The sequence below is a fragment of the Mus caroli genome, chromosome 1, assembly GCF_900094665.2.
Source record: "Mus caroli chromosome 1, CAROLI_EIJ_v1.1, whole genome shotgun sequence".
Classification (NCBI taxonomy): domain Eukaryota; kingdom Metazoa; phylum Chordata; class Mammalia; order Rodentia; family Muridae; genus Mus; species Mus caroli.
Window position 1 is genome coordinate 17,033,811 of NC_034570.1, and position 11,619 is coordinate 17,045,429.

The following is an 11,619-nucleotide window of genomic DNA, read 5'->3' on the forward strand; positions in this document are numbered from 1 at the left end:
CACTGAAATCATTCCTTCCCACCCCTCCTCTCCTCTCCTTTCATTTCCTTTTCCCTCCCCTCCTCTCTGCATATACATATATGTATATATAAAAATATGTATATATGTATATAAATAAATGCATATATGTGTATGTATGTATACATATGTATATATGCATTATATATGTATATACATAATGCATATATATGCATATGATATATATATATACATATATTTCCTTTTTATTAATCATTTTATTTGTTTAAATTTCAAGTGATATCTCCCTTCTCAGTTTCCCCTCCACAAATCCCCCATCTCTTCTCCCCTCCACTTGTATTTGCAGACACCAAACCCAGACAAGATTGTTGATGCCAAGTAGTGCTTGCTGACAGGAGTTGGTATGGCTGTCCCGAGAGGTTCTACCAGCACTTGACCAATACAGATGTGGATGCTCACAGTCAACCATTGGACTGAACATGGGGATCCCAGTGGGAGAGATAGGGAAAGGACTGAAGGAGCTGAAGGGGATGGCAACCCCATAGGAAGAACAACACATTTATTTCCTAAATAGAGCCTGCTCAGTCTGTTAATGTTACTTATATGTGTTTTCCACATAATCCTGTGCTCTCAATAACTTTCTCCTGCCCTTGACTTCCACTAATTGCTTCTAGCAATTGAAATTCAAGTCCCCATTCATATGACCAGTACCCGATGTTCCTGTATTTAAAGTCCAAATCATAGAGTATAAAATAAAATAGTCCCTTCCAGGGATCCCTGTGGATCTAAATTAACCAATTCACATAGCATATGTAACTGTGAAGGACAAGTTAATAGAGTGCAAATAAAAACCAAACTTACGATGTATTGGGCAATTGTGGTACCGTAGGCAGGCAAACAAATCTGAACTTTAGAGTACAAAACCTACAGAGTTCTCTGTGTGGGGGCTACTCCGTTTGTATTCTTTAGACCAGTACAAGTATAACTCCTTTGACTCTTTCTAAAAGTAGTCCAGAAAATTTCAGCTGACCATCCAAAGGTAGACTAATACTGAACTTACAGTTTTCAAAGTGCATGTTTTAAAATAGCAGTCCTGAAAGCAATCATTTCTCCATCCATGCTCTTTAATTCTTGCATAATTTCTATTTTAGTAATGGATGTACTGAATAAGACTTTGTGTTATGGCATCTTCATGTGTGCATGTGAAGTGCTTGGCTCCTGTTCAGCCTTCCAGGATGCTCTTTTGTTCCCTCTCGCCCATCCCATGACTCCCTGCTTCCCTTTAGTGGTCCTCTTTATTTCTTTACATTCATGATATACATATATTTATTGATTCATTTGTTTAAATATAGGCTCTGTTTGCAGTACAGCTTGTGCTTAGCTGGATGATTTCTAGACTCATCCCTTTTCCTACAAATGATATAATTTTGATTTCATAGCTGAACAAAACACTGTATATATGTGTCACATTTTTCTTATTCATTCATCTGTTGGTGGATACTAGATTGGCTTTGTATCTTGGTTACTGTAAATAGTGCTGCAACAAACATGGATGTGTGCAAACATCTCTGTGGTGTGTTGATTTAGGTTCCTTCTAATATATACTCATGGGTGGGTCACTGGATCATATGCTAATTCTCCTTTCCACCTTTAAGAATCCCTGCTTTTAAGATCTATGCTCCTATTTCAATGTTAGGTGGTATTAACCATTTTTCAATTAAGGAATACAAATAAATAGACTGCTCATGTCTCATGTTTGCTTTTGAATTTTTGATTTGCTATTATTAACTATTACAAAGTTATAGCATTCCCAGTCTTTCCAAAAGAATCAGAAAATCCCAGGGGTCAAAGGCATCATGGAATCTGTCCATTCCACTTCAATTGCTCTACCCTTTCAGTACTGTCTATGAGCCTGCTCAGCCCACGCTCATTCTGCTGACACCCCTCCCCCTCACTTGAGACGGGGCTCCATTAGATCACATGCAGACCAGTGTGCAGGGAATTTTCTTGACTAATGATTGCTATGAAGTGTTCAGCCCACTGTGGGAGATGCTATCCCTGGGCAGGTGGTCCTAGGAAGCATTATAAAGCAGGATGAGCAAGCTATGGGGAGAAATCTAGTAGTTGGCATTCCATCATGGCCTCTATTTCAGTTCTCAACTCCAGGTTCCTGTCCTGACTTCTCTAGATGGTGGACTGTGACAGGAACATATGGATAAAATAAAACCTTTCTTCTTCAAGTTGCTTTTGGTCATGATGTTCAATCACAGCAAAAGAAAGTAAACTAGGACAATAGGTAAATTTTGGGGCTCTTGAATGCTTTTAAACATCTTTGTATTGTTCTCATACTCCATGAATGGGTTGGCTTGATGTAGAATGCCAGGTTGCAAGTACTTTTTCTTCCTAATCAATTTGTTACCATGAGTTTTACGTGTTGGGTTTCTTGTGAAATATCCAGTGTCTGTTGATATTCACCCTTTGGATATGCTCAGTTCAGAAAGCATATAAGATGCCTGATTGATACAAGCATTCTGGTGTCTCTTTGTGATAATCTTGGTATACAGGCTTTGGTTTATTGTGCAGAAATTTTTGGGACATTTACAGTGGCTACTTCTGCCCCCCAGTTCTAGAAAATCATAGTATACTATTTCCATGCTGAAACCCTCTCCTTAGTTTTTCTATACTCTGGTTGAGATACCCGTGTTAGTTGGGTCTTAGAACTCAAGAAATGGTTCTTCTTTTGAATTATGTTCCTTCCTTCCTTCCTTCCTTCCTTCCTTCCTTCCTTCCTTCCTTCCTTCCTTCCTTCCTTCCTTCCTTCCTTNCCCTCCCTCCCTCTCTCTCTCTCTCTCTCTTTCTTTCTTTCCTATCTTTCTATTTCACTTTCCGAGATGCTGTTACAACCTGGTGTTTCTTTTCTGCTCTCATACTTTTCTATCTATCCCATATCTGAATCTGCTCTCTGTGACTGAAGCATGAGACAAGGCATCAGCGTGAATAATCGGCATGGATAGACATCATGAATTGGACTCAGTGGGGTGTAGAAAAGCAAGTTGAGAGGTAGATGTGTTGGTGGGGGGCAGGGTGAGTAGAAAGAAAGTTGGGGTGAATCTGATCAAGGTACTTTGTATACAGTATGAAAATTTCTAAAATTGGATTTGAATTCAAAAGTCAGGATTTAGACCTAGCTCTGACTGGGCTGTCTTGATGATTAAGTGGAATAATGTGTTGGAAGCACTCTACAAACTAAAAAAATACTCAGTGAGTCTTAGGCATTATTAATAAAAGTTGTAACATTTGGGCAGGTATTCAGAATGTTACTGAGAGCTGATTTCTTTTCCCAGACTGCTCCACTTGAAAAGTTAATTTAAATGAATCCCACAAAGGTATTGACAGAGCTAAATTTGCTTCAAGCTTCTAGGATTTTAAACTTTTTTTTCCCTCTAAATCCCTGAGATGCTGGTTAATTTAGTTCTTTCACAACCAAATGACAAGGCAATTTGAACATCTCACTTGCTGGTGGCAAGAGTGTGGCTCAGACAAGACAAATGATATTGCCTTTGGTCTTTCTGCTTTATATATTCAGCCAGGTTTATGGAGTAAGCAATGAAAGGATCAGTGAATGAAGCTTGATTTCTACTCTGCTCTATCATTCAAAAATTCATATCTCAATTAAAAAATAGATTTCTACAATATCTAACTAAACCCCTGGATTCTGTTCAGGGAGATGCAATGATGAAATAAATATTACATTATTCTTATGCAGCTTAAATAAATCCATTTCATTAGAATGAGTGGGCAGCCACTTCCTAAAGCAGCAATTTCAATTCTTGAATCCTGAAACTAAATCACAGATTTTAAGGTATTCTTAAACATTTTAAGTCTTATAGTTTGTGCTCAAACGATGTGAACTTTAAGTAAAATTAATGATCCCCTTTATTATTACTTTCATTTTTACAAGTTCACTTCCTAATCACAAAATATGTTATATACTCAAGTTACCAACAGTGGAGCTCAAGGCCCCTGACCTAACTATTCCATTGAGATCCACACGTACATGGGTTGTCTTGCTTTGGCAATAGACATAAAAGTTCCACCTCTCTAAGGATTTGCTACAGGGAAAACAATTTGTTTTGAAGTGCAGTTGGAAACTGTTCCTCATGAGTCAGTAACTGATAAGGATGCAGTCATTGAGACAAGTCCCTGTTGTGGTTCTTGGAAATTCATCCTATGCACCATAGCAGCGAACAGCCATTTAAAGGTACTGAACACTTAATATCTGTTAGTCTCACCATAGAAGTCAGATTTTAAATCTTTAATTCACTTAGCTTTAAATGGTGATATGGAGATAATGGTTATTGTATTGACAGCTCAGCTCTGGGTTGTCACAGTTGATGTGCACAGGAGACTTTTGCATGGTTTTGCTTTCCAATAGAGCAGCTCACATTCTAGGAGATTAAATATCTGGGAGAGGTTTTTTTTATTTAAAAAAAAAGATTTATTTATTTTTTATTTATATGAGTACACTGCAGCTGTCTTCAGACACACACTAGAAGAGGGCATCAGATCCCATTACAGATGGTTGTGATCCACCATGTGGTTGCTGGGAATTGAACTCAGGACCTCTGGAAGGGCAATCAGTGTTCTTAACCACTGAGCCATGTCTTCAGCCCTCTAGGGCATGTTTTATTGGTTCTATACATTAATAGGGTTTGTTGCCCTATTACAAACAAAAAGATAACTACAAATCTGTAAGTATCCTGGAGATTTGACCAAGGGCCTTATACAGGTCACAGAAGCACTTGTTGATCCCTTGTCATTGAAATACATTTCTAGTTCCTGGCAAAAGAGCTTAAGCTTCTATTAACTTAGGGACTTTTTCTGCAAGAAAGCAGTTTTACTTACTCATTTGTGATCTTTTGTTTTGTTTTTTTGTTTTGGTTGGTTTTTCGAGACAGAGTTTCTCTGCGTAGCCCTGGCTGTCCTGAAACTTACTCTGTAGACCAGGCTGGCCTTGAACTCAGAAATCTGCCTGCTTCTGCCTCCCAAGTGCTGGGATTAAAGGCGTGCGCCACCACCGCCCGGCTATTTGTGATCTTTTAAGAACAGTTTTGTTTATTTATTTTCATGTGTATGAGTGTTTTGGTTGTATGTATATCTGTGTACCATGTGAGTGCCTGGTGCCTGCAGAGGCCAGAGGGAGCTAGAATTACAGATAGACATGAATCATCATGTGGGTGCTGGGAACTGAACCAGGATCCTCTGGAATAACAACCAGCAATTCTCTGCTCAGCCATATTCCAACCCTCATTTATTTATCTTCTGTCTTGGTTTTGTTATTTTCTGAGATAGGGTTTCTCCATGTAGCCCTAGCTGTCCTGGAACTAGATATTTAGATCAAGCTGGCCTTGGACTCACAGAGGTCTGCCTGCCCCTGTGTCCTGGGATTAAAGTCATGTACTACCACCAACTGGCCTTTATTTATTTTTTAAACCCTTGTAAAAATAGTGACTGTCAATGGTTTGCCTTGGAACTCATGTCCAATGGTCCATTGCTTATAAACAGCTTTAAAATAATGTTTAAAACTAGTGCCCTCATTTAGTCTTTAGACACAGATTTCCCTCAGGTTATGATTAAGCTACACAGTTTCCTCTCTAGCTTCGTTTCTGCTGGATGTACCGCATGCCAGAGACAGAGGCAAAAGCTAGTGGAACAGTTCACAGTGGTTGCAACTGAGTAGTTCAGTCACTCCAATCAGATCTAAATTAAAGCAATGTGCTTGGTATATCTCTATGGAAACAGCTCCCCTAGTGTCTCATATATGCATCCCAGCATCCTCAGGTGCAAACCCTCGAGGTTCAACTACTTGTCAGGCAGAGAGATAACCTTCGGTTGTAGGACTATTGTGCTCTTTGTACAATAATAACTTCATATCATTGATGTAGAAAAGAAGTACCTTGTTATTCTTAACCTAGTTCCATTCCCAAAAGACATGGGAGATAGCCATACCTCTACTGTATTGCTAGTGCAGATTCAAACCAAAACCAAAACTAAAACCCCCAAACAAAACAACCCCCAACAAACAAAACCATCAACCACCAAAACAAAGCAAAACCACAAGGAAACAAAACAAAACAAAACAAAGCAAACAAAAATGAATGGCAAAATAGAAATATTTTAGAAAAAATGTTAACACAAATCCCAAGTTGTTGAAAAAAATTGAAATGCTAACACAAAACTCATGTATTGTACACTAGCTTCAAACAATATGCTTATTATCTAATTCCCAAAAGACATGGGAGATAGCCATACCTCTATTGTACCGCTAGTGCAGACATTAATGCACTTCAGGACATCTTCCTGCATAGCATTAAAAGCAATTCTACAGACACCAAGCCTCAGCATTCTATACATGTCTATTCTTCACAACAGTAATATATAACAGGCTAGAGAAAGTCACAGGGTGCCAGGGTTGATACTGCACTCTGTTCCATCACTTAATGACCAATTTAGCTTCATACAGTGATTCATAAAATGCACTAGGTCCTTCCAAGAGTGACAGGACCGTGCTGGTGGTGCTGGTTAATGACTCAATAATGCATAGAACATTATCCGGGAACCATGCTCTGTGGCTTTTATTTGGGAAAGGGACAACACCTGCCCAAATTCAAGACAGTTCATTAAAGTTTGACTTTTTTTTTAAAAGGCCAAATAGGGAACAGCTCTAGGATGCAATGAAGCACGACAATTGGAAAATGACCCAAGAAGCAGTTCTGCAGGCAGATGTTGCCTTCTGCCTCCCACGCTGACATGGATGTACCTGGATGAGGTTGGCAGCTGGGTTCCTTCTTTTCTCAAAATGCTTCTGGCGGTGCTGTTCCTGTACTTTTAATGCAAAACCTGAGCCAAGAATGCCCTGGAACAAAATACAAAATAGTAGCATTTTAAAGAACTAATATCTTAAACACTTTTACAATGAATTGGAAAAAGAAAGAGAAACAACAGTATGTAATTCATTGATAATGTATTGCTTATTAAACCCCCCCCACTATTTATCTTCGTTACAATACTGCCAGGTAATGGCGAGCTGTTGGTTAATACTGCCCAAAGATAATGACCCTTGTTCTGTAGTAGATCAACTGGGAATTAATTATCATTAATCAATTTCAGGTATCAGAAAAAGCATCACACTTAGAGACAGAAATGATTATTAAATTCAAGCAAGTGGTCTTAAATGATAGAACTTAGGAGCATGAACTCTGCTTTGGACTGGGCTGGGTTTGAATATAGGAGATTTAAAGTCTTGCTCTTGTAGATATTGGGTTACTTTTAACACTGATGAGACTCGGGGATTGTACATCATCTGTCATGAACAAAATCTGGAAAAACTTGGAGGGGAGTGTGTGGGTTTAGATCTATCGCAGCTGTAGCCATTAAAGAGAGGCTGTCAGGTTTGGAGCTGAACATTTGGCTTGTCTGTATGAAAAATAAAAAACAACCCCCTAAAACAACAACAACAATACTACCATCACCACCACCAAGAGCATGACTCACTAACAAATCCATCCCTGTTTTCCTCACTTTTAACCCGGCCCTTTCAGCATGTTTTACCTATACTGGTTTTGGCTTGCCTATTTGGAATGTGGAGTTAAAAAGATTAATATATCCTCCTTCATTTACGTCATTTTTAAGTTTATTTTTTTTCTTTTATAGGTTTATTTTAGTTTAAATTATGTGCATATGTGTATGCATGTATGTGACCAGGGAAGAGGATTCCTGGGGATAGATAGATTCAGATCCCTGGGAACTGGAGATAAGGGCGATCGAATGCTGTTCAATGTGGGTGCTAGAAATTGAGCCCAGGCTTTCTTCTACAAGAGTGGGCATGCACTCAACTGCTGAGCCATCTCTAGTCCTGGATGCTTTGTTACTGCTGCTAGGTTGATTTCCTTTTGATTTATCATCTTGAACTGCAAAAAATCTGGTTCTTTGAGGCTTACCTCTCTTTTTAGTTTGTTTAGGGCTGGCGTCTGTGAAATCAAGATGCCTTTTGTCTCAACCTTGGGTTCACATTCAGAGCTTGCTAAATCCAGTCTCTGGGCTTTTCCTGTGTTCTTGACTTCATTAGTATGATGCTGGGAGCTCTAGTGCTTTCAAGTCTGTGGATTTCACTTGCTAGCTATAAATTATTTGCCTTTTATTAAACTTCAAGGAGTCTAACCCTTGGGTTAGAGTTGGGTATCTTCTTAGTTCTAAGTCAGTATCTTCTGCAGGCAAGAAATGCCCAACCATCTTTATCTCTTGGAGAAGTGGTGGGTTTAAAAAAAATATTTTATTTTATTTTATCGATAGAGGGTACTACGTCTCAGCTGTGTGACAACTTGACTAAGATATTTTTGGGCCCTAGATAATCCTTGACCTTCCATCTTACCTTGAGATTTCACAATTCTGAGCACTTTGGTAATAATAACCAAACAGCAGGTAGTGTGGTCATGTTTAAAATACGGAATTGTAAGATAATACCATTTCCTACTAGTATGCACTGCCCTCGCTACTATTAATTAGGATGAATGACTGTGCCCTGAAACGAGCAATTAAATCATGAGTTCTGCGTTCTCTCTCTTTCAGTGCAGGCCTCATACTGCCCAGTATCTGCACCTCATATGGGCTGTGATTACATAAGCTAAGCTTTGTAAAAGCTGCTTTGTATACTCTGGTTTGTAGATTTAAATAATATTTCTTCACTTGGAATCACAAATACACTCTCTCTACTCCAAATCCAGATCAACTCTAGTCGTTTGAAACTGTTGTGTTTGTTTGTTAAATGAGACTATTTGGGAAATAACAGCCGATTCTTCTCCTAACTTTATTTCCCATTAAGTATAAACATGTAGGAGAGAACACACAATAGCTTTATAACATATATCTTTACTTGAGTTTAATTTTGTATTATTTGCTCTGATCATAATTTAGACTTTTAAAATAAACATTGGGTTAAAAGCAATAGACATCATTTTGAGCATTAAATATATGCATAAGGGGCTTCAGAGTTAATCTCCCTTTGAAAACAGACAGAGGCCCTACATAGAATAATTTAGTATCTACTAAGCAACAGAAAATGACACAAAAAAAATCCCATGGTATTACTTTGAAGCATATTTTAGTAGCTGGCAACTGCTTACTACAAGTCCCCTGTGCCAGACCGCACATTACAGCAGTTATTAAGCAGGTCTGCTCCCTGTCTCATTATTCTCTATCTCAACTTTTCCCTGACTCTATTCACATACAGTCAGCATCTCTACACAGACGCCTGTTATGTTGTAAACACAGATGCAACATGGCTTCATCTCATATGTTTGCCATCTCTTCCAATCCTGGTAATAGAAGCAAATTCCTTCAGATTGATTTTCATTAATTTTCTAGGATAACAGACATTAAAATTTTAGGTTTTAAGATTTGATTCTAGGCCAATAAATGCCAAGTGGGAAGAAATACCTTGACAAAAATTTTAAATGTTTACCCCTTCCTTATCATTCAACTTCAAGGAGCCCAGTTCTCACCCTCAACATTGCAACCACCCATGTGCTGACTTTTAACTCTTGTTTAGATTTTAATCTATTATTATTATTATATTTGTTAATATTTTTTAATGATTGGAGATAGTATATAACATGTGTTTGTATAATAGTTAATATTTCAAATCAAACAGAACTACTTGTTGTCTTGAACTTTTAAGCCAGTTGGATATATAAAGGGATTCAATTTCTATAAATTCCAATTTCTTCATAATAAAAGCAACTTATAGCTAGGGGATGCAGCAGGAGGAGTGAGCAAGACTGGCTTGCAAGGCTACTGTAGGGAAGTCTGGTCAGCCTGCAGGAGCTCAGCAGCCTAGGTCTGAGGGGAACTGGAGGAGGTAGCCTACATTGGATTTTCTTTTGGCCTGTTGATCCTGTGAGGTGCAACAGAGGTCTTCTGCTGTCACAGTAAGATAGGACACCATGGCCATTGAGTTTCCTGGGTTGTGGGAACCCCAGAGAAGAGAGGTGCACAATCCTCTTCACCTTTCTGTGTTGATTTGAATAAGAATGGTCCCCATGGGCTTGTGTATTTGAATGCTTTTGTCATTAGGGAGTGACAGTATTTCAGAAAGATTAGGAGGTGTGGCCTTGTTGGAGGAAATGTATCATTGGGGTGAACTTTGAGCATTAAACTGCTCATGGCAGGCACAGATTCCTTCTCTGCTTGTGGATCAGGATGTAGCTCTTAGTGACGGATTCAGTGACACACTTGCCCCTGTGTCTCCTGCCACAATGATGATACTGGATTGACCCCTGAAACTGTAAGCAAACATCCCATTAAATGCTTTCTTTTATAAGAGTTGCCTTGGTCATAGTGTCACTTCAAAGCAATAGAACAGCGACTAAGACAGAAGTTGGTTCCTGAATAGTGAGGTATTTCTGTGATACGATTGTTCTGGGATTGTGCAAGGACTTTGAATCTTTGGGCTAGAAAAGCCATTGAGTGTTCATTAAGAGCTCAGTGAGCTGTTTTGCAGAGCTTGAAAGATAAGAATGTTGAGAGCAATGCAGAAGATGATAGAGGCCTGGCTTGTGAAGTTTCAGAGGGAAGCAAAGACAGTACCGGCTTTTTGTGTAAAGATCTGTGGTTTCTGGTCAGTTGGAGCTGTAGAACCAACTGTGATTTGAAGAGACCAGTATTACTGAGGTGAAGTCTTCTGGGAAATGTTTCCTCAGAGTCAGTGCCCAGGAGCTGTTTTCCAGAGGCAGCCAAGGTTGCACCTCCTGCTGGCAGCTGAGGTAGTACTGGTTTTGAAGGCATGAAGGGATCAAGGAGAACAGCTGAGGCTTGGTGCTGTGTGGCAAGGATGGAGTACCTAAAGATAGCCCAATTAAGGCTACTGATGGGTGAAAGTGCAGCCCAGTTGTGGCAAGGGACCTCAGCAGTATAGAGATGGCCAGTAATATGGGATGACCACCAGGAACAGCAGTAGCTGTGGAGTGGAGCCCTGGGAACCTAGAATACAAGCTGTGTGTGCTTCAGAGGGCAGAGTTAGAGAAGCGACCCATGTCCTTCGGAGAAGTCCTTTGGAGTTAGAGAAGTGACCCATGTCCTCCAAGAAGATCAGAAGCTCACGGATCCCAGACACTGGGTATTGAATTATTTACATAGTTGGAGTTTGGTTTAGCTTTGTTCTGATTGTGACTATGACCTGGTTCTTTTCTCTTGAAGTAAGAAAGAATTTAGTTTATTTTTGACTTTATAGGAGCCTTCAGTTGAGAGACTTTGGATTTTAGCAAAGACTTTGTTTTTGTTTTGTTTTTTGTTTTTTTGAGACTGAAGTTTTAAAGTGTTTGAATTTTCAAGACTGTGGAACTTTTAAGTTTGAAAATACTTTAAATTGTAATATCAATATTAATGTGCAATCTTTGGGATGAACCACAAAGGTAAAGTGGCTTAGCAGTGATTTGTTTGTGTGGCAAGGTGGCAAGAGGTCAACTGTGCTGAAGCGTTTTTTTGTCAACTTGACACAAGGAAGAAGGAACCTCAGTTAATTATGCTTCCATAACACGGGGTTGTAGGGAAGCCTGTATGGCATTTTCTTTCTTTTTTTTTTTT

The 11,619-nt window shown here is 39.1% G+C and overlaps 1 protein-coding gene across 1 annotated transcript in view; it reads right to left on the reverse strand.

Moving 5' to 3' along the window:
- Kcnq5 (potassium voltage-gated channel subfamily Q member 5) overlaps positions 1-11,619 on the reverse strand; it is a 596,471-nt gene that overhangs the window by 74,297 nt on the left and 510,555 nt on the right. Inside the window, exon 10 of the mRNA XM_021158603.2 lies at positions 6,800-6,895. Coding sequence (XP_021014262.1) covers positions 6,800-6,895 — 96 coding nt within the window. The remainder of the gene's footprint in view (positions 1-6,799; positions 6,896-11,619) is intronic.